The sequence below is a fragment of the Pagrus major genome, chromosome 12 (genome assembly GCF_040436345.1).
Source record: "Pagrus major chromosome 12, Pma_NU_1.0".
Taxonomy (NCBI): Eukaryota; Metazoa; Chordata; class Actinopteri; order Spariformes; family Sparidae; genus Pagrus; species Pagrus major.
In genome coordinates, this window is record NC_133226.1 from 15,708,311 (window position 1) to 15,732,476 (window position 24,166).

At 42.2% G+C, this 24,166-nt stretch overlaps 1 protein-coding gene across 2 annotated transcripts; it reads right to left on the minus strand.

Annotated features, from left to right (window-relative positions):
- Positions 1–1,004: 1,004 nt before the first annotated feature.
- Positions 1,005–23,791, minus strand: LOC141006453 (protein FAM222A-like). 2 transcript variants are annotated; one of them, XM_073478665.1, is made up of 3 exons: positions 23,507–23,791; positions 13,563–13,728; positions 1,005–3,835 (listed from the first exon to the last, which is right to left on the minus strand). In XM_073478665.1, the coding sequence occupies exons 2-3, from the start codon at positions 13,690–13,692 to the stop codon at positions 2,454–2,456; spliced, it is 1,512 nt and encodes a 503-aa protein (XP_073334766.1). In that variant the 5' UTR covers positions 13,693–13,728; positions 23,507–23,791; the 3' UTR covers positions 1,005–2,453. The 2 variants fall into 2 exon arrangements, with proteins under 2 accessions (XP_073334766.1, XP_073334765.1); XM_073478664.1 differs by having other exon boundaries at positions 13,563–13,731.
- Between the last annotated feature and the right edge of the window lie 375 nt (positions 23,792–24,166).

Genomic DNA, 24,166 nt, shown 5'->3' on the forward strand with positions numbered 1-24,166 from the left:
GTCTTACTTATCTGAAGTGCGTCCCAGAGGCTGGAGTGGCTCTGGTTCCTCTCCCAGAGGAGCCGAGCCTCAGCTAATCGTCTCAGAGCGAGGGCGAGGGGAGCATGTCTGTAATCCTGTAGGTTTATCAGCAGAGCGGCCTGGCCCTGTCCTCACTGATAGATAGGATGGAAATGCTCTGAGCGAAGCCAGAAACACAATAGGCTAAAGACAGGAAATCATTTACAACAATGCCTCAATGACAAAGCCACTGACCTTTAACTCTGAAATATCTGTTATCTGCAATGGGGTAATCAATTGAATATTGCAGCTTTATTCCCAACAGTGCGTCTAATGCCATTATTCACGCCATCAAGGTTATTTGTTTTGTGATAGACTAGTTACAGTGGCTGTGCACTTTATGTCCATGGTGACCTAAACCACATTACTGCCAGAGCATCCAATTTAGGAGGACAAATGGTGCAAAATAACGATGCAGGCAGGCACGCCAACACCTCAAATTAGCAATTCAATAGTTGGGAAATGCAAGCTCATTTCAACAGAATGTGAACAGTAATATTCTTGCGGATTTATCCTCAGGAAAGCATTTATATTTCTGCCATGAGAGAAGAGGAAAGCCTGCACATTTTTTATTTACATCTATGTTTTTTTTGGAAGTGCTGAATTGCTTCTGCCTCGAGCGTTTGCCATTTATTTGGACAAACATAATTAGCACTTTCAACTTGCATCATTTACGGAGGAATCAATCCAATATATTTCTGCTAAGGATTGACTTACATCATATTATAAACCTTCAGTGAAAAGATAGATTTTAATAAAATGAGATCCAAGGCTGAAAAAAGGCGACTTGCCTGGTGGTTAAGCCTTAAATCCCTTTGCAATAAAACCAGAAAAATGTCATCTTTCCACAACTAGTTTATAAATTCATGAATATGATAAAAAAACCCTCTTCTTCGCTGCACGTCTGGCTGATAATAACTAATGATACGTAATAAGACAAACTGTTTTTCGGGATTTAGAAAATTTCATTTACTTGACAATCCTTATTAAGAAGAGGCAAAAAAAGGGGTGAGGGATTGGGGTCATACATTGCAAAATGCAGTTAATTCAACAACATACTTCATGGAGAGCGCTCACATGTTTCATATATAATAATTGCACTTTATAATTATAGAGACAGTTTGCCATACAACTCAACAGGCTGACATAAATAAATAGTTATTACAGAACCAGTGCAGACACACAAAGAACTACTCAGTCGTACATCTCCCACCGTCAGAGATAATATAGCCCTACAAAGAAGATATTGTAAATGATTCTGGTGGCACAGGTGGAGCCAGTGTCACAACCTTCCAGAGAAAAAAAAACTAAGAAAAATGTCCACACAACCTCTTAAAATTGAACAAAAATACAACCAAAGGGCACATCTTGCTTGGCCTGAATTGCCACAGTGTTGATTTGGATATGCAACAGTCCTAATACATTGTGCTGAGCATGACTACATTAAATCAATTAAGATGTTAAAGGTGCACTCTGTAGTTTTGGGAAAGACATTTTAATCAGAAGAGAAAGATCTTTCTTGACTGACTGTTTATGCCTAAACAGACTAAATAAACAAACTCATTCATTTTCATGACTGAATAAACAAACTGATTGGCGGACCCTGCCACCTTTCTAGCTTCAAACAGTGTCCTGGGGACCTTATTTTCCTCTTGTTTATTCAGTATACAGAGTTTGTATTATTGCCTCATTAATATTGTAAATATTAATATTCCATGTTTGAATTTCTTCTCCAGAACTACACAGTGCTCCTTTAAGTTACATAACATAAAAAATATATTCACATTTGTATGCAAATGATCAAAATGTTTTCCCATACAGTGGCTGGAAAATTTGCATCATGTAGCAGAAGCTGGGGCGCTGCAGTGGCCAAAAACAAAATCCACAGCGAAGCAGCAGACGACCAAAAGTTCAGATAATAATCAAGGAATGTTCCCTCTGAAAGAAGCCATTGTATGTAAAAATATACATTATATTCACAAAAACCAGCAATCCTTCCCAGATTCAAGTTTTTAGACGGGTACCAATGATTATTTCAGTTCAGTAAGTTTCAATCACCCGCAAAATATACAGTTCATGATCAAATGGTGAGGGGAAATTCTGATTGGGTGCTCAGCATCAGTATTAAATGAGGAACAGCAGGCATATTTGAGGGCCATTTAAGATATAAAAATAAAACATGAAAAGTCAGTAAGATAAACCTGTATCTTTAGTCGTGATTATCATTTACCCTTTCCAGGCTTACAACACAAAGCCTTCTACAAATACAGTACATGCACAAACTTAAAGGCATGTCTCATTCTCATAGATGTCTAAACCGACACACTTCCATCTCCATCGTCTATAAAAGGTTTTGTCACTTCAGCATCCCGCCGTGTCCCAGCGCCGCGTCTTTATCTATAGACAGGGAGCTGGATGTGGGCTTGCTGGTGGTGCTCCAGCAGCTGAGGCATCCCCATGGCTTCGTACCCACGGCCCAGCATGCGCTCTTTGATGCAGGGAGGGTGGATCTCACTGATGAGGCACTCCAGAGACTGCAGGCTGCTGCTGAGTACTGCAGCGTGGCACAGGCTAGAACTAGACAGCCCACAACAGAGGTTTTGGTCTGTGCTGTAGGCCTGGGCATGAGGAGGGAGAGGCGGGTGGAGCTGTGGCTGGTGTTGCTGTGGGTGGTGGTGGTGTTGGTGGCGGTTTGGGTGGAGGTGGGGATGGGGATGGGAGAGCCCCAGGTCCCTAGGCCTGGCTGCGCATGTACCCGTTGCCAGCACCTGAGAAGTATAACAGTCGCTATTAGGGGTGGCCACGACGCCGTCCCACAGAGGAGCGAAGTACTGTCCGACAGGGAGCTCCCCCTGCATGGCGGCACGGTTAAGAGAGGAGCTTCCGACTCGTTCCTGCCCAGGATGCGGCCTATATGTCAGCTGCGAGGAGCAGCTCAATGGGAGGCAGGTTTCAGGAGGCTGGCCAGCCTCTGCTGCTCTGTGCCCCTGAGCGCCGTTACTCACACTATACATCCTCACTGCTCCCTGCTGATAGGGCTGATGCTGCTGCTGCCGCCACACTGTGTAGTCTCCTTTCTCCAAGTACCCAGCTTTGGCTATGTCTGCACTCTGCGTAGGTATTACTGCCCCCGTGAATGCCAGACTGCTGTGGGGCGGCACTCCCGGGACAAAGTCTGAGTCTGGATGTGCCACTGCAGCCACAGCCTGCAGAGAGGGGCTGGCTCGAGCTTCTCCCCCCAGCTGCAGGGCCTGGCTGTGGGGAACTCTGCTCATCTGCCTCATCAGGCTTTGAACCTCTGCCAGCTCAGACTGGGGGGCCTGGCTCTGGTCTCCAGAGGCCATCCCTGCTCTAGAACAATGTGTCTCAATGGGAACATCAGGGGGCTTACATGAGCTTATATGATAGGCCTTATGCCCGTGTCTGACTGTGTAGCCATTATTCACAGGATTATTGTATGGTGCCACAGAAGTCTGACTGTTTGCATGTTTAGTCCTCCTGCCCTCGGAGTTCTTCACCACACCTTTGACCACTACAGAGGCTTTGATGACGGCCAACAAACCCTGGTAGCCTCCTGAGTACGGGTGTGAATAGGGGCTGTAGCGTGCGCCTGTGGTGTCCAAGCCGTTGACCATTTTGTTGAGCTGTTTATGTTGTGGGACCCGGACGTCAGATGGAAAGATTTTGATGGACAGCGGGCTGTTGGCGGTCTTCTGGGCAAAAGCATCCAACTCTGCGGGAGACGGGTACCGAGAAATCATGGAGGCTGGCTCGCCTGAGAAGGAGGCAGACAGAAACAAGCGATTAGTCCGCACGCAGCAAAGAGAATCCTTGATTCTTGTGTTTTATGTCACCCTTACCATCTCAAACCTGTTTTAGGGAATAATGGCAGATATCAATGTGGCGTATAAACTAATTTCAAGGAGGGAAAAACCTCCAGCGCTGTTTGATCAGTGCTTAATGAAATTAATTCAGACTTATTTCAACCCAAAATTAGCTTACCCTGGGAAATCAAACAACGGCAGAGGACCTAATTTTACTGAAATGGCTCAAATGAGATTAATTTAATGACATTTAGCAGTTAAGCCAAAGCTGGAGCAGCCAAGTGGAAGCTGACTGTAGTAACTGTGAACAATTTCAAAGGTGCTTTAGACTTAAAGAAGACATATTATGCTCATTTTCAGGTTCCTAATTTTATTGTATTTATTGCAGCCCTGTATTCCCCCTCTGTCTGAAAAGCTCTGGTTTAGATCCTGTCCCTTTAAGGACGCCCTCCTGAATACTCAGTTTGCTCTGATTGGTCAGCTCACACAGTCAGCACTGCTAACAACAACAGAGCAGCTGTGCTAAATTAATTCGGACATGCCAAACTAGCTGCTAGGTATAAATTATGCATATATGTGGCTCTGTGACGCAGTGTGATGTCACAAAGTCACAGAATTAAAGGTGCTTTGTTTATGTTTGGCGGACCCTGCCACCTTTCTGGCTTTAAACAGTGTTCTGGGGACCTTATTGTTTTCTGAGAACAGCTTGTTTGTTCAGTTATGGAAAAAAATATATATTTCTGAGTTTTTATCAGTACCTCATTAATATCAGGAATATTAAAAGTCTGAGTTTGAATTTCTTCTCCAAAACTACATAGTGCCCCTTTAAAGGCAGGGCTACTGATGAGGCATTTCAGGAGCAGTGTTTTCTGTGGGAGAGAGGAGCTTCTGTTGGTGTGGACTTTGACATTTTAACTTTCAAGATCTTTTACATGCACAAGAACATATATACGACACTGACGGAAAAGGAAAGAGGACACATGTTAGCACAAGTACTGTTAATAATTTCTCAGGTTACTGACGATTTTTTCAGTGATTCCCCTAAATGCTTACATTCTTCCCAGCTCTTCCACCCCTATTTCTGGTTGTTTTCTCACTAACCTCACAATCATTCAAGCGCCACCAGTTCCTGCCTATGAATTTTTGTTCCACTTTATGCTTTTATGGACCCGAACTGATTCTACTATAAAAGCATGGAGCCTAAACTGTCAAGAAAAAGTTGATGCAGATTGGAAGAGAGCAAACACCGAGCGCCGAGCGCCGCCGATTGAATTGTGTGCAGGAAAGCTGACGGGACAAACTAAGATTGGATTTAAACACTATTATTCAGGCAATTTCATGGCTGCTTAACTCCCAGCAACAAAAGGAAAGGTGGAAAAGGCACCCCATTTTAAAACAATAAATCACCTGGTAGAAATTACCGCCACCTTTCAGAGTGACACTTTTATGGAAATCCTGGCATAAAAAGAAAAGGCGCTGAAATTAACCTAGATCAGGCTTTGAGTCGGAAGTCATAGCAGGTTGAAAGAACAAGGCTGTAATCTGCAATAAAAAAAAAGGACGAAAAATAAAAACAAAACACCTCATTTCATTTTCAATAACAAAACCAATTCCATCTATGCAGGGGAGAGCTCACTTGTTGTTCCCATTTGAAATTGATTTGGGAGTTCATTTCATTTCAGGCCTACAGTGAGCCTCCCGACTGTGAAAATGATTCAATCTACAAGATCCATCTCATGAAAGAAATAAATTGGGTGTTTAAAATGGAGGAAAGAGGTAAGGTGGAGTGTTCAATCCATCCAGCAATCTCCCAGCGGAGCAGAAAGAACGGCGCACCATGGTGCCAGGAGCATGAATGAATTCTACAGAGAAATACAACAAAGCAAAACACTGCTTATTATGTATCACAGAGCAGCGCTGCTATAGAAAACCATGACATCCGGGCTGTTGGAGAGGTGTTTAAACTGTATACAACACCGAGATGTGTGCTCCCTCTTCTCCGGTTTCCCATAATCCTTCTTGTGGAGAAAGAGGTAACACGAAAAGAAAAAAAAACCCATCTGCAATAACGATATCTAACCCTTTAGCTCAAAGCTGAATATTCATGACCATAAATGATAAGAGGAGGAGGTTCACATCCACCTGAAAGGAGCTCAGACGATGAGAAGCGATGACACATTTAAAAATATAATAAATCCTCCCGTCAACAGTGCACAGAACTTGTCTATTTTCTCCCTTGGACAACGTCGCTCAACTACCAATGATAGATAATTTAGCGAAACGAGCATTTGAGTCAGTCGTCGTTCGGTAAAATGTCAGCGTCAAACCCTGCACGCTGCGACTGGCTTGCTGTTCCACAAACACTTCAAACACATTGAATGCTAACACGTCTTCACAGGGTGTCTGATATTGTTAGTCCAGAGATTACAGCCCTGTCAGAGCCATGGAGACACAACACAGCTGCACTTCCCACTGAGGCTGCCTTAATGTGGCACTATGGAAACCTCATTAGCAAATAGGCCTTCCCCACTCTAAATTCACATATTTATCACTCGAGGTCTGCTACTGTGTGACATATGCATTTAAAAAAAAGGGGGATAATTTTGGCCGATCCTGACAACTGTGATCAGAAACACACCAGCATTAAAAGATGCACTATGTAGTTTTCAGGAAGAAATTTTACTCAGAAGAGAAAGATCTTCATTGACTGATTTTTTTTAATGCTGTTTTATGAATAAACAAACTGGCCTTTAAAAAGGACACCACAATTTCATACTGGTTTACTTTGTTTTTATTTGGCGGACCCTGCCACTTTTCTAGCTTCAAACAGTGTTCTGGGGACCTTATTTTCCTCTGAGAACATGGTTCAAGTTATGGAAAAAAGAAATATTTCTCAGTTTGCATTATTACCTCATTAATATTGTAAATGTAAAAATCTGAGTTTGAATTTATTTCTCCAAAACTACATAATGCCCCTTTAAAACTGCTCGAAATTACAACCAGAGGCACTTGTTTCAATCTAGGTGACTTTAAAGGAACGGTCCACCCCAAAAGTGAAGATCCGGTCATTATCTCCCACGCTGATAGAAAGCTTCTTAGTCTGCAGAACATTTCTGGAGCTTCAGAGCAAAACAGCATAGCAGCATTCTCCCAAACTACTGAAGTAGATGGGGACTACTTTAAAACGTTAAAAAATAAATAAAAATAAAAATAGAATGGCTCCATACAGCAGTGTAATCCAAGTCTCTGGAAGCCCAGAGATCCCTAATTGATTTGAATGTTAATTTTTTTTTAACTGTTCCTTTAATGCCAATCAGTGGTGTTAGATGACAGTAAACTGAAATCACAGCACATCATGTTTACTAGTCAACAGTGGCTTTCTCAAAACATGTGGAAGCAGCAATTAAAAGTCATTTTTAACAATATTGGCTCATTTTCTTCAGTCTCCCAGCAAAACACACCCAAGTCAAACAGCACCTCAAATGTGTGGTTCATTAATTACAATCTGGCACTATGAGAGCTGAAGTTTCCCTCTGAAGGTGCCAAGAAGGCAAGAACACACTGTGTCGAGGCTGCTGTCTCACCCAAACTCTCAACATGTGGGCCCATGCATGCTACTGAAAGTGATAATTGACAATGTGCATAAAGTATCGCTTCTGTGGTTCACTGCAGGTGACCGCAGAGGTTATTTGCACCCTCCAAAATAGAGACAAGTTTGAGCTGGAAAGCTTCTGCTGTGCATTTTGCCATTTTTCAAAGCAGCTGGAGCATTTCAAAGCATGTGCATCAATCTCTTCCAGCTCACTTTGGCCTTTATCCTGAAAACAAGCACACAAACAAGGAAAAATGTACAAATGAAGCCAGCTTTTTTCTTTCAACCTTCTTACTTATTATTAGGCTACAATAATTATATTCAGTCTGCTACTTGGCTCTTTAAAATCCCAGGCCTTTTGAGCTGCGGCACAAAAATTTATGAGCCAGTAAATTAGTAAATACTTTCACCTAGCAGATGAAAATGTCTGTTACAAAAGAGCCGTATACTTTTTAGCCTGAGAAATGTACCATTCCTTTAATGTTTGCCTCTAGGAGATGAGATTATTCATGTTTGTTCTTCAAGTAGGTTTGCATTAATGAATGCTTAATCTTTAGTGCATAATAAGTACAAAAGGCCAGAAGAAACCACCCAAGGTCACAAGATAAATCTGAAGTGCTGCGAGATGATTAACAAGATAGAAATGTTTCTTGGTCTTTTTTCCTAACACACAGAATTAAGTATGTTTTCTTTATTATGTCTTTTTGCACTATTTCTCTTTAATCTTTGCGAGTTTTACCCCTTCAGGACGATTAAAATAAAACAAAGTATGAATGAAACACAATTTAATTGAACTCTCACAGCTAGTAGACATTGATTTCTTTACATTTATTACAAAAATAAACAAAAGACGTTAACAAGTCACCTGTTTTCTCCTTGAGATTGTTAGGTATACATTTCTTTGTGACACGGTTTCCTGTCTTTATTCACTGAGAGTCACTGCAGTCAGTCACCATAACAAAAAAAATTCGGTGGTGTAAAATAAAGGGGAATGAAAACAAATATGAGGCTGTTCACATGACAACGGGGGAAATGGAAGCTGTGTGTTGTCAGGTAAGGAATGGCACAGAGATAATTAGCGGTCTGACCTTAAGCACTTAATCACCCTGAACCTGCAGACTACACGCTGTTTCACTCTTCAGCCCTGACGGAGAGCACAGGCGAAAAAACAGCACAGAAAATAACATCAGCCACTTTTCCAAAGCAACCTTGGCTGAGGGCATCATGTAGTGCTTACAAATTTTTAATTCTTTGACCCTCAACACCCCCCCGCCTCACTTGCTTTTAGGCAGGCATGATTGAAGCAGGTTACGTGGGATTGAAAAAGCTTGTTTGTGTTTATCTTTTTCCTCAAAAATCAGCATAATGGCACTGATGTGCGATGCATCTACAGCCCTGGATTGATAGATTTAACGGTCCCACTAGTCAGGCTTGAATGTTCGCTCGGTTGGAAGGAGCTCCGAACATTAAACGTGCTGCTCGACTGTTGTGGCACCACGCTGAGTGAAACTGGCACACTTTCACAGGAAACACCTAATCCTGATTTCCTCTTTCCACGCAGGAGAAACAGTTGGGGGTGTTGGGGGGGCAATTATAAACTCAATCACCACTAGGCCTGATTTATCATGTGTGCATTTTGTGACTTAAAGGATTAATAATTAAATATTAGCATAAGTACATTCTGGAGGGATAAAACATTGGTTATTTATCATCCTGTGGTATATATGGCCGCTCATAACCCCGATTCCACCCCCATACAATCCCACTCAATGCTTTCTGCCACTTTAAAACTGGCTAATCTTTTTCCCGTGGTCACACTTGAAGCCATTTCCCCCCAGATTAGAGCGCAGACCTCATTGTTTTGGAGCAGTTTGAGTTAATCAGTAATTTATGGGCAAAACAAGCCCCAGGGGCAAGGCTGAAAACGGCAGTTGGAAAAGCTCATTGCGGCTTCCAACCATCACATACCCAGAGGGCCAACATAAGGAAACCATTAGAATGACCACTGCCTCCGATTCCCCACGAGATAAAACTATAAATTCATAAATTATTCCTTGCTAATATCCATACAAGTTGGCAGAACCGCCGGGCAGAAATCCCACAGGCCTTTGATGTTATGCTGAAGACTTATCGTGAACACTTTTTGTGAGATAACATGTTTACCAGCATCAAATCCTCAGCAGGAACACGGGAACAGGCAGTTAATGACAGAGCAGAGCTCCTCAGCACGTATAAACACTTGTTTAATAATCCTGATATTTTAAATACTCTGAACCACCTTATTAACCACGAGCTCGGCACATTCACAATGCATTTAAAACCTATGTCTCTGTTACCATGACAACCTCCTCTATGCACCCAGTTGGCCCAATAAGCCCGGTCATTAGAACCATGTAATTAATTGGCCTTGACTATATTCATCTCTTTGAGGCGAGCCTCTGCAATTGATGATCTGCTGGTTAGACGTAGCAGCAACGCCAAGCTGCGAGGTTCTCCCTCTCAATTCAGGCTTAATACATTTACATTTACAGTTACAGTTAATACATTTGGCATCATTTATACCAGTATATGAAACTTAGATTCAGCAGTGAGGGAGCGCTTCAGTCAATTTCCAGCTTCCAATCGAATTTCAGTTTAAAAGCTGGGGACGTGTCAAAAATAGTCTAGGAATACAGCATTCTCCTCCTTTCCATGATCTGCGTGCGGGGTTTTAAAAATCTAAGGCAACACAGGAAACGACAACAACCTCCGAGCTAGCAACCTACAAGCTACAAAAGAGATGCGACTGGTTATTTGAACCACGTTGTAGATGTGTCATAAAACCAAAACAGACGCTGAAAGAAGCTAAAATGCTTAGAATTGAATGCTAACTCATCGGGTTTGTCACTGAATGACCTCTTTCACATTGGAGTCATTTGACTCAATGTAAACCACAAATATAAATGAATACAGGTTTATTAAGCTTCACTAGTAAGATGCAGTATCAACAGCCTTCCCTTATGTCAGTGGACTTATAGGAGGAGGCATAAATATTTATCTCTTTTAGGGTTAAAAGAAGGTTGCAAGTTAATGCCTCCATGTGGTTTATTCAACCTAGCAACCCGGAGGAACATTCAATAGAGATGGGTGAAGTGGAAAAAGTAGCTGACACCAGAACATTATGCTCTTAAATCTCACTCACACTCTCGTCCGCAAACACACAAAAATAAAAAAACAGACATTCATTCACCCCATTTTCACAAGCCTCTCCTCTTTCCATGTCAGTAATCTCTACGTGAAGGGTGCTCACAGAACAGAGCAACCTCGGGGTTGAACACTTAGTTATGTGTGCTTGAAGAGGCTCCGGCGAGTACTCCTTTGCACCAGTGTCACTCCTCATTTGTTTCTGTGCCGCTTGGCCCAGCTTGGGCAAAGTTTCCCCACTCAAAGCCGACCCGAGCGCCGGCCGGCAGCGTGGGAAAAAGCATTTCCAGCCTCCCTGCTTTCAGGCAGAGATAGCGGAGAAGAAAACAGCTCTCATTCACTCTCATCACATAATTCCTAACACTCAGAAATCTTTCACATGGGGGTTTGTGTGGCTGAGAGCTTTCATGTCCTGTGCCTTCCATTTATTGATAGCTAAAAATGGAAATGGCTTTCAAAAGCGCAGCAGCCAGCGACTAAAGGCGGTCCCTATTTAACTCAATCCAACAACGACTCATTTAATGAAGAAGCCTGCCTGGGCCACACAGACTGAGCTCCCATCAGCAGTCTATTCCCCGTGGTGGTGCTTGAAATGTCAGGCTAGAGCTGGAGGGTGCTGCACTACACACAGTCGCAGTACATGAAACTCAAGGGGGGAGGAAAAGGCCCTGCAGGTAAACAGGATGAGAAACGCACCCCTGGTTCTGCCTGAGGCAAACTAGGCCCTTCTGTTCCAGCGTTTAGCAGACAAGTGCACCATTGATTCCCAATTAATATTTAATAGCCAAAAAAGACAAAGAGGGAGAAAGATGGGAGATGAGGGCTTAAGGGGGAGATTTTATCAGCATTTTAAATAGGAGTACAGTTGGCTGCAAGGGAGAAATAATCATGCAAAACAATCTCCACGCTTACATGCTTTTAAGTCAATTAACTACACAGCCAGTCACACCACCACACAAGTGTTCTCACTTAATTTGGCTGATTGAACCTCGTCTAAGGATTGTGCAGGTATTTATACGCCGCACCTGACTGACATCTCCCTTTTTGGTCTTGTTGCACCTGTTAGATCAAGAACACTTTTATGGTTTTAGCGACCTCCAAAAAAAACCTCAATGTGAGAAGAGGTCCAATTATCTCGAATAAGTGGAAACACCTGCGTGTATGTGCAGGTGTTACGTTAACCTGCCACCGAATACCTTCAGGGGCATTGAATCTGAAAAGAATGTTGAGCCTACTATACTTTATATATTTACCATGTAATACATACTCTAGACTTTGTATGGTAGTACATTTCATGGTGAATGGACAAAGGTACCCTTTATGAGAGTGCTCAGGTTCATACAAATGAACTGGCAACATGATCAGTCAGATAAGATAATCCTGACCACTGGCCTGCTCTGCACACAAAGGTGCACATGCGTCATATAAGCTAAGCTAACACTGATAGCCAAATTGTGGTTATTCTATCCCAGAAAAATTCTTCATTTCATTTACGACAATCTCAGCTAGCTTCAGCAGTGTGATGGCCGTCCTTCCATCAAATAAAACACATTTAAGGAGACCTACTGTCCTTTTTCATTTGTCCCTTTCCTTCAGTGTTTTATAAAAGGTTATTGTGCAAAGGTGTGTCAAAGGTCTTAAAAGTAAAGGTCAAAGTCTGCACCAACAGAAGCTCCTCTCTCCCACAGAAAACACTGCTCCTGAAATGCCTTGTCAGTAGTCCCGCTTTTAGTTCTGTGACTTTGTGACATCACACTACGTCACCATGACACACATTTGCATAATTTCTGCCTAGCGGCTAGTTTGGCACGTGAGAATTGGTTTGGCACAGCTGCTCTGTTGTTGTTAGCGGTGCTGGTTCAGGCGTGTGTGAGCTGACCAATCAGAGCAGGCTGGTTATTCAGGAGGGGGGGCCTTAAAGAGACAGGAGCTAAAACAGAGCGTTTCAGACAGAGGGGGAATGTTATGAACATGAAAATGAGCATAATACGTCTCCTTCGAATATACAACAGGCTCAAAACAATAACAGAAACATCTATTCCAAAAAGAAAACTACAACATCTCTACAGGACTAAATAATTTAAGATGTTTCATGGTTTTATTCATAAGCCTGCAACACACATCCAGCTGAAACATTAAACTGTAAGCAGTTATAGATCTTCAATACTGCTTCAAACCAGACCCAGCAAGGAAATATAAGACATCAGCACATTTTTAAAGCAATCGTAAAAAGGAAACCACAGCAGAATAACTTAATTTGTGGCACTATGATCTCATTACATAAATGTAGAATGTCCAGGAAGAGAAACTTTGCTGCACGAATAATATGGATGTAGAGTAAGCTACATAAAAGAAAGCAGCGTCACACCAAGAACTGAATCTGCAAACGTCACATTCAATCAATTAATTGAAAGGAATCTAATCACGAATGTCAGTCCAGGTTAGGCCCAAAGACTCCCACTCAACCTTTCCATGAATGCAGTATAATCAGTCAAGATGAAGGTCAAGCAACACGGTCATGGAGCACTTTCTGCTCAAAATGTGAACATCATTAGTAAACCTGTATGAGAAAGCTGATTAACTCTGTAATTCCAGAGTCCACTTTGACCTGCGCGCATTTGCACTGCAGGAGCACACTGATTAGTAGCCCAATTAGCCGGCATCATCATCATCAGGAGGCCCATTATCTTATTTCAGCTGAAATCTGAGCACACCGCTAAAACCGTGCATGATCTTTATGTGCACCTGGAGGCAGCAAGGTCAAACTGAACATGACTGATTAAAAAGTCACAGAGGAACATGACCAAGAATTTTCTATCTCAAACTTTGTGGACTTTAATACTTGATATAATGATACCATAATACTCGCTGTCTGTCCTCTCACCTGTGCGACATAAACTCACCTTTGTGGGTGCATGGCTGCAGTGGTGGTACTGACAGCAGTAATGGCGGTGGTGGAACATCGAGGCTTTTGGGAGTGCAGGCCAGACGCTGCGACGAGAGATTCTGCCGCCTCTGGATGCAGGCCAGCATGATAGTACACTAGGGCTGCACACAGCCTGGGTAAACCTGCTAGAATGAAGAAAAAACAGGTTTTTACTCTAATTATCCAAAAAATGCTAATTAAACAAGACAAAGAGTCTACAGCCAGGCTACGACTCTGTGAGGCTGTACTTGAGTGGTGCTTTGAGCTACATGCTAACATGTTGATTTTAAGCATGTTAGCCATGTTCAGCATTAGTTAGCTGGCACATTAGAACACGGGATGGGAATGTCAGTTTTTTAAGCATAAAGTCATCAACAATACATTTGAATACATTTCCAAAAAAACAAAAATATCGACTTTGTGGTGGCACTGGGGGTAAAGTCAGAGGATCAACAAAGTCAGTAGGGTTCATCCTCTTGGGACCATGAATGTCAGCAACAGATTTCATAGCAATCAATCCAAAATTTGTTTGATATTTCAGTCTGCACCAAACTGACAGACCAAGATCAGCAGGAGGCGACTCAGCTAATGACGCATCTTATAGACCAAACAAGAAAATCATCAACAGATTACGTAACCAAGAAAATAATCATTATTTGCAGCCCTATCTCAGCTCAGTTAAAAGAAAGTAGATGCCAACTTTAAGTTTTTTGGGGAAAAAAAGCCAAATTATATGTAATACATTCAAACTCTTGCTTCAAACACGAGTTTGATGTTGGAAGAAAACTGCAAGCTCGCCAGTAGAGAACATTCAAACCCCACAGGAGGCTCTTCTCCTTCAAAAATATCTTCTCCACGTTACTTCAGTAGCTTACATATCTAAAACTCTGCACCCACATGGGTCCTTTTACCATATTAAAATTCAGGAGGCTCCGCTTTGAACTGCCGAAATTGTGCATTCAAAAAGTAATATCACTTAATGACGACTCCAACTCCTCCTTCTTCTGAGTTGTTATGATGGCTCTTTCCTGTTATCAACCTTGTACTGTCGGTTGCAATCGCGCAGATCATTTACAAGGCCCTCCGGTAGCCTCGGGCTGTGTGTTTCAATTTGTAACCATCCCTGAGACCTGCGTTTATTCTTCTATAAATTTATGGCCGTATTGATCAGCGGAGAAAGCCAAAAGCAACTCACTCCCGAAAATAGGCTGCTGTTTGCAGAGTTAAGTATTGTCAGAGGAAATGAGAGGCTGCGTCTGAAAAAGAAAGGCGCCTCGCCACAGCTGTGCTGATTGAAGCAATCATTGTGAAGACAGAGCCAGGCTCTGAGGGCATATTTCACTGATAATCGCATATGACATTGTCTTTGATTATCTGAAAGAGTCGCCAGATCTAAACTGCTAGCACTGCAAAACTAAAAAACAAAAACAGGGCTATTGTAAAATACTTCTCACTGTATGTGAGCCGGGTATCTTTGTCGACAAACTGCAATATAAGCAAGAATAAATCACAGACATATAGGTTATTAATAGTTAATCAATACAGTTATCACAAATGGAAAGAAACAGTACTTTCACTTCAATGCGGCAGCTCCCAACGAGGCTAATATAAGCCTGCAGCATACAGCTGTCAGGCTGACTCTTTTTCTTTTTAAGGTTTTAAGGTTCTTTTGGATTTTTGCTTTCATTTCTCCCTCAGGGTCCAGAGGGCAGCTAAAGCGAGTCAACCACAGAACAGAGTGTTCAGTGACGAGCTGCAGAAACATGATTACCTTCGCCTCAAAAGAGAAGAAGAGACGGACTGGCTTTCATTTTACTCAGGTGCCAACGAGTGAAAGAAAAAAGATTCCCTCACTCTTCCCTTTTTTCGTGTACCCGCTCCCCTCCTCCGCTCAACATCTGTCCCTCGGTGACAAGCCCACTTCAAACCGCTCAGCGCAACCCGTCTCATCTGAGCACACACACGTGTGAAGAGCTAAAAGCCTCAGCATGGTCAGATTCCATTTTAAAAATAATGGCAATTTTCACAACAACCCTTCCCATTACCACACATTTGTCAAGAGGGGAGGTGCTGAAAACGGGGAAGGAACACAAGAGGGAGAAAAAGGTATCTCCAGGGAAATCCCTTCACTGGCAGAAAATGAGACATGAATTGGAATACCTTCCATTACTCCGATAATTTGCAGTTGGAATAAAATACATCAAGGAAAAGGCATAATAATTCAAAGAGAGGCCAGCAGTGGCTTTAAGAAAAAAAGTTTTGCTCAAAGCAGAAAGAGGGAGCTAGAAATGATGCATAAAGTGCAAGTAATGATGGTTCTTTCATCTCGCTATCTAAATTTTAAATTTAAAGAGATTTTATGAAAACTTAAGCTTAAAATTGCCTTCTCGCTCTTGAGTGGAATTACCCCGAAAAAAGGGAAGGGAAGAGAGATATGAGATCAAAGGGATCCCAGAATGCAAGATACTATCTGGGTTGAGTTCTCAAGCAATATCAATTCTCCAGGCCGCCATAGAATGTTTTGCTCGACAGAAAAAGTTTTATGTCTTGGACTTTCTGCTTCATATCAAGGCATGACAGGCTCTCTAAAGGTCTGAAATAATGCAGAAATTAGTTACATGACAACTGCAAAGTAATTATCAGTGGCGGTATGCAGCGTAGTTCAACTCAACCTTCACAAATAAGGTCAAGGATCTTCGTCACCCAAAAATGAAAGAAATTCCCTGAAACCGAGATCAGAAACACCCCAGCATGCATCAAAACTGCTCTAAATGACTACCAAAGGCAACTGCTTCAATCTCAAGGACTTTAAAAGGAACAGTTCAACCCAAAAACATTCCGATGGACAGTCAGGAGAAGTTTGGTAGTCAACAAAACATTTCTGGAGCTTCACAGCAAAACAGTGTTGCAGCATTCACCTAAACAACTGAAGTAGATGGGGACCAAAGACAGATAATGGGGTGATATAGCTCATCAGTCCTTACCCTAACCCTAACCCTAAGATCCCAATTTGATTTAAAAAGACGTCATTTACACCCTTTTTTGAGCAAAATCGTCACTGTAGCTGCGAAGCTAAAAGCGTTGGCACACACACATTCTGACAGGTGAGCACAAGCTCCATCGTACGTTGATGGTGAAAATAAGGTCCTTTCAACTCAATTTGGGATTTACCCTCTAATCAGCTGATACAAAGAGCCAGGAAGCACGCCATCTACACCAGAGCCACACATAAATTATTGACCAAACAAAACGCTGCGTCAACAGGTCCGTTTGCCTCGTTTGCCTCACATCCTCCACAGCCTACATTCTCCATTTCATACAAGTTCATGAATTTGAGGACATAATAAGAAAAAGAGCACAGAGTTTAAGCTGCAAGGACGTCTAATCCTCGCCACTCTGAGGCAACATCCAACGCAGCTGATAAGCAGCATGTTGTGGACCATAGAGGGCCTGCCAGAGAGATAGAGGCCTTGTGCTTTGCGGCCCATCAAACTGCCCCCCGTGGTTTTCTGATAAGAATGTCTTGCCAAATAAATCTATTTTTCAAGCCTCTTCCCTCGTCATGGACTGCAGTGTCGTTTGTCCAGGGATCAGGACAAGGAACCTGAGAGGATGAGGTCAATAGAGGAGCCATGAGGGCAGTGATGGAGGGACTTTATAATGGCTGCTTCAGTTTAACAGGCAGATCTAGGCCATGTGGATCATATTTCTTGGGATGATAAAGCTCGCTATGCACAATTGCCCAGAAAACACACAACTACATTCACACAAAAATCTAAACCGTTTAGTTGTAACAAAGCGGCAGCAAAAGAATATCCATCAAAGCAGGAGAGTCTTAAATTATACAGCGACTCAGACAAGAGCATCTGCCTGACCTTCTGCAGTCTTTTATGACTCTGTGCAGCATCAAGGGTCAGACCGAAGATAGAAGCAAATTGCAAAGAGAGCCTCCCTCTCAACAAACATGAAACACGGAGAAAAAAAAAAAAAGACACACACTGGCTCTGCACACATTCACACACACAGACACACACACCCCTCCCTCCTGAGCCATCTCAGCTGTTAGCAGTTCTTAGAATCCTCAGTTAATAATTAGATGATAATGAAAAAGGTTTAGGACGAGCACTCTTTTCACTCTCTGGGTGGATTAGCATTTGAGTGCTATGCTAATGTTTTTCCTTCCTTCCACTCAGAAACTGCAGACGAGCCGAATGGTAAGAGCACAAAAGCACAAATAAAAAGAAAGAAAGAAGGTTAATTTAGGAAGAAATGAATGATTAACAAAGAGCAACTGGTCATTAGAGAGAAGAGAAAGCAGCGCTTCTCTTCGAATGAACACGACACGGCCCATGAATTACGATCCACTTAGTTTGTAATTAATTGTATATTACATACGGCTTTTATACCGTCTTCAAGGTAGGCACTGCAGGAACCTGTCTAAGTAATGGAGACCAGACACGAAGTCTGACGTACAGACAGAATTAGACAGCAGTGCTGCTACAGCTGCTGGATCCATCTCTATACAGCCCTACACACACACACACACACACACACACACACACACACACACACACACACACACACACACACACACACACACACACACACACACACACACACACACACACACACACACACACACACACACACACACACAGATCCCCCCCAACCCCCTCATACATTTTTAATAGAATCTATTACTTCTGGATTAGCCGATAAGAGCTGGCCTGGTTAAATTCTATAATAGTTTGCATAATTGGTATCAGAGCAGCATATAAGAGACCCAGATTTCTCTCTTCTCCTTCTCTGTAGAGAAAGAAAAAGAGGACACAAAGGTTCACATACAGGATAACCAAACAACCCGGAGCCACTCCGCTCCGCACTGCAAGAACACTCGAGGCCTGCGGCTGATAACAATGAGCCTCATTTCCATTGAGATTAGCTCCTGTAAAAAGGTATTACAACAGTGTTAAAAAAGCGTTTCCTATACAATTCATGCGCAAGCACAAAATTTATGTAAATACGATCGCTGGGCAATATTCAGACAGATGTCCATTCAGTTGGGTGTGAAATCATACAGCGTTAATGGCTGCGTGTCTGGGGGGAAAAAAATCATTTCAGTTTCTCTGGTACAACAAGACAGTTGTGTTTCAATAAAGCTGACAATGCTAAAAATCACATGTCACCAATTATATATCAACATCCAATGACAATCTTTGACAGACTCAACTATCTCATACATATTTCCTCATTACTGCAAAGACGCACATAATGTGCAAAGGGTAATGCATATTTAAATTTGTTTATAGCTGCAATGTCCAATGTGGTACGCCTCTGTTAACGTGTTAACAGAGAAGCAATAGACAAGCTTTTTGCTTTAACGTGAATGTAAATGTAAGTGTTGATTGCACAATTTAATGGCTATAGGATAACAACATCATCTGCATTTAGATTCGTGATTGAACAACATTTGTATCTGCTTTCAAGTCAACCACCTCCATATATGAGATGTTATAATTTGTCCTTAGCAATTAATCTGATTCCTAATGCCTTTTTTTGAATCAATCAGCAATTAGTTGCCCACTTCTTAGTTTAACATGTAGATATATGCTAGATATGTTGCATCTAGCTAGAATGATTTGGAAATCCAAATAAACTTAAACTAAGATAAAGTTTAAGTGGGTGAGAAATTTGAACAAAAAGGCATGCTATGCACAAAGAAACCTACGGTCAAACATAAAGCTGTGACAATGCTTCTCGGGAATTATTTTTATGATATTGATTAATCTTCCCATTCTTTTCAATATTAATTAATCAATTAATTAATTGGTTAGTCTATGAAGTGTCAAATTATAGTGAAAAATGCAATTTCGCAGAGCCCAAAGCAATGGTACAGATTGCTTCTTTTGGCCAACCAACAGCCCAAAACTCAAAGATTCTTCATTTGCTATCATACACGACGAAGAAAAGCAGCAAATTGTTATATTTAAGAAGCTGGATCCAGAAAATGTTTGACATCTTTGCTTGAAAAAGGACTTTAAAGATTAACCGATTACCAAAATTATTGGCAACTAGTTTTCGTTTGATCGACTGTTGCAATGAACAACAATGAAAAAATGTGCATCACGTTCATTAACATATTCTTAAACAATATTGTGAGTGGAATCTAACACAGACACTGCTCAACAAACTGAAATGAACGACAGTTCAACCCTCTCTGGGATCAGAGCTTGCTTCATTAACTTCAGCAGTAGCAGCCAGTAAGTGTTTGTCTGTGAGGTTTAAAGTCTTGACAAACAATTAATCATTTACTCTTGAAGTTGATATTGGCCACGACTGTGAGTCAGTCTTTATAAACAGTATGGGTGGAGCAATTGTTGAATGTCTGGCAGTTGTTTTTTTTTTTGCATTTTCTCTGCCAAGATTCCTGCAAAATGCTCTCCAACAGGATGAGGAAAAGGCTGGTGAAGATGCACGTTGTAAAGTTCAGCTTCACAACATCATGATTATGGAGTTGTAGGAGACAAGAGGTTTGAACATGGATTTGTTTTTTTGGAAAGATGGTATTTCTGACTATGTCTACAGATGCTGAGAACAAATTTACACGCTAATCCAAAGCTGCACAATTAAGTCTTATCTTGGAGAACAGCCTTGGTATAGGGAGTCAAAAGCCTTGGACTGACCCAAATCTGCCCTTGCTCACAGATGGTGCCAAGGTAAAAGAAAATTCACAGCATGGGGTAAAGTCTGGCCAAAGCCAAGGTAGCATTAGAGGGTAAACAGAGCCTTATCTTATCCTTATCCCAGTATGCACACCGAGACGCGCTGTCAAAGAGCTACGGGTTTGCTGTCCAGCCTTTACAAAACCTTGACTTCAAAGATAACAGATGGTGAAAGAGTGAGCTGAAGGTTTTGTGGAGAGATAAAGTTCCTTTTTCAAAAGAATCAAACTATGATATGAATCTAAATGTTGACATCTGCCAGCTCAGGCATGGACAGAATCATTTTAACATCTCCCATTCCCCTGTAACGCTGTTCAAACCACAGAAGAAGACATAAATTATAGGAGAAAGATGCCTTTATGTTACACAAACACTCCTCAAAATCCCCCCTTCCCCCCCAAGCCCCGTCCTCTGGCTGTTTACTTGACTGTTACACTGTTAAGGGTCACTGATTCCTTCATGCCATTAAAATCTTCAAGCAAACATAAAACTCATTAGAAACTGTAGAGAATATGCTGCCCGTATGGCTCTAATGTGGGAGATAACCTAATGATACGCTCTCTACCATGAAACATCAAAATGTTCTAGGGAGGAAAAAAGAAGGTCTTTGATCTCTGGACCAACTAAAAATGTCTTCATCTTGCTGCCTTTCTATTACGGGCGAATAACGATGCATCAATTGCAATTTGGCAGTCTTAATCATTAATTCGAAGTAATGACTGAAACCCATCATGTAGACAAAACAAAGCTTACGGGAGGACCCAATAACCCCTGGCTGTCCCCCCTCCCCATTGACCTCGGAGGCCCAGTCCTTAACCTTCCACCCTTAACCCCCGTCTCACTACCCCCTTCATCCTGTTAGAATGAAAAGACCAATTAGACAGATTTCAAAAGATAGCAGGCTGCCTGTAATTACACATGACATCTCTTAGTAGATCGAAAAGTGATTGCAAAGGGAGCACGAGAGAAATTGCTATGCAACCAAGCCACTGACATTATTCCTAGAAGGCGGAGAGAGAGTCATTTTGCATTCAGGCTCGGCGATATGGCCTTGAAATATAATTACGTTTTTTAAGATATATCGCGGTATACAATATATATCTGAATATTTTGAAAATATCCTAAGAAGCGCCTGAAATTCTAGGACTGGGCGACAAAATCAGATACCTTTATTATGACAGTGTTATAGTGATTAGGGGGTCGACCGATATGGCTTTTGCAGGAACGATACTGATTATTAGAAATCAAAGAGACCGAAAACCCATATCCATATCCCATATCAGCCCTGATAATCGGCCAGGGTGGATAATCAGTCTACACCTAATAGGGATGACTATTGGTACGTTCAAAATGAGATTTTTGATCCCCGAGTCCTCCAGTCCTCTCTAGAGCCCGACAGATATATTCGATATCATCGGCTGATATTGGCCTATCATAGATAAATTGGCATCGGTATACATGTTTGCCTGATATATATATACAGTAAGGATACAATATCGATATATTGTCCAGTCCTATTTCACATCATTTTATCATTCACTCCCCGAACCATAAAACCCCCTGTGCACTTAAATAGCTTGGATGTGGAGCTGTGGATGACATGGCAGAAAAAGACATGACCTTAATCAGTCCTTGCACTGGCCTGGGTAATAGCCATCCAAGAAAAGGTCACTCTCGTGGTGAGCCGTTTCCTCCATTCAGTAATTTGGTAGGCATGGAGATTGAGCGAGCCTGGGGAAACTTCACAATAAATCAGAGCTCAGCTTTGCTCCTGAGAAAGCAAAAGGGAAGCAGGCAGCCAAATGACAAATCCCTTCTCTTCACGGAGCTGGAATTACTGCTGGAGGTGTGATGTGAGATCAGAGGGAAACCCCCATGGGATACCTGCACATTGACTGCTCATAACACCACACAATTTACGAGCCTCTCAAACAAGTTCAGGCACATTTGAAGCAAATAACCAAAATATAAATATGTCATTAAGGCGGTCTGTGTTTGAAGTCAAGAAAAACGAGCGCTAAACATTCAAAAGTGGTAAAACTGTAGATTTGAGAGTGTATGAAGCCAACTGGTATACTTTATGATGAAAAGGGCACAAGGCACTAAATTTTATTAGGATGCTGGGGTAAATCAAAGGCCAAGACGCCATGATTTATATTTACAGGAATTCATAATGAGATAAGCTTATTCCTGATAGTCACATGCCTCAGACTGGAAATAAATCAAGGACGGGGGTTGACATTTTTTTCTATTCCTGCCAGAAAACAGCCAGAAAAGGAGAATAGGACAATAAAACACCAAATTGCTACCTTTCTTCCCCCTTCCCTGCCTCTGGTGGGAAAGCAGTGACATCCCATCTCTCTGGGTAATAAAGGATCTGGCACAGGCAGGAAAAGCATGCAGGGTAGAATTTCACACCTGGCCAATAATCTATAGGCCCCTCTGCTGCGGCTAACCTTCAACCTCGGCTGCCACCGGTGCAGTGAGGTGCGATGATCCCACCTCCGGCTTCTAGACAATAGAAATGGAAACCTTCATAGGCGGCCCTGAATGCAATGACCGATAATATACTTCAAAGCACTTCCTGTATCCTCTGAGATGCTGACATGTAAAGCGCCTTTCACTGCGCGCAGAGCCACCGCTCAATCAAAGATGTCATGAGAGGATGAGCAAGATCTGAACAGTTTAAAGAGAAAAAAAAAACATCTGGAAACTACAAATGTTTTTCGACTCATATTATAAAAACCAAACTAGGCCTACTTTTCCCTGTATTTTACTCTTAAAGCACATTTCAGGGAATAATTTCACATTAAATGAATTATTCCACATGCTGAATATAAATCACACACCCCATAGCTGAATTCGGCCCATATAAATACACATTAGCCAATAGCAGGACAGTGATCTATAGTGAGGGCGAGACGCTCCTATCCATTAGTGCGCACCGGGCATCTTTCACCACTTTAGCGCTGTCGACCTAAAATCAATGCAGGGATCTTGACATCATGCACTGAAGCATCTTTACAACCTTAAATATTTTTTCCTCGCACTGTTTTTGTCATATAGTTACACAGGTATCGTCAAAAAGGGCAATTTAACAACTGAACATCTCCTGCGCTGAGAAACATGCTCCATGAGCCCACACAGCAGTGTCCACTACACATTAGGATGGATTTAAGAAACATGAGAAATGTCTTACAGAGTTTTGTCTTATCATAAGGCTTGTTTATCTTTGGTTCGCCACGGCTGATTGGTTGTTCTCCTGCTCGGAAGGCGTATTTCCTCTGCAAAAGCAATCTCGCCACTGATATCTCGTTGCGCACTGGAATCCTCCGGAGATATATCCATTGATGGAGCCGGCTCCGTTAACTGCGCATCCCCGACACACTCAACACTCATGTAAGAAGATAATTTCAGCGATTGCGTTGTCCGTGGGTCCGCTTGTATCTCATCTCGGCAGCCGACCGAGCAGTGTGTGCCACAGAGAGTGATGTCGGAATGGAAACGAGTCCCCTGCACTGTTGAAACCGGCTCTGGGCCAATCAATCAAGGCTGCATTTGAATATTCCCACGGCTCGGCCAATCACATGAAAGAGAAGGCGGCCGCTGCCGTGATGCCAAACCCGTCAAAGTAAGCACGTTGCTGTTTCGCGGAAAGATTTAAAGGAGAAGAAGGACTCATATAGTGGCCAAAACAAATGCAAGTTCCTGGTCTGTCTCGGCTCCTGGCTCTGCACGTACACATCAGTCTGCACAGGAGATGTGTTTCTAGATATCAGCCAATCAGAAGTGCGTAAATGAATGAGGATCAGGTGTGCAGGAGCATAAGTGGAGGTAAAAACTGCATTACTTGGGGTTT

Bases quoted from the DNA above. Each gene is read 5' to 3' on its own strand.
- LOC141006453 (XM_073478665.1), bottom strand. From the start codon at position 13,692: ATGCTGGCCTGCATCCAGAGGCGGCAGAATCTCTCGTCGCAGCGTCTG. The intron at 3,836-13,562 runs GTGAGTTTATGT...CCTCCTTCTCAG, and splicing joins GCAGCCATGCACCCACAAAG to GCGAGCCAGCCTCCATGATT.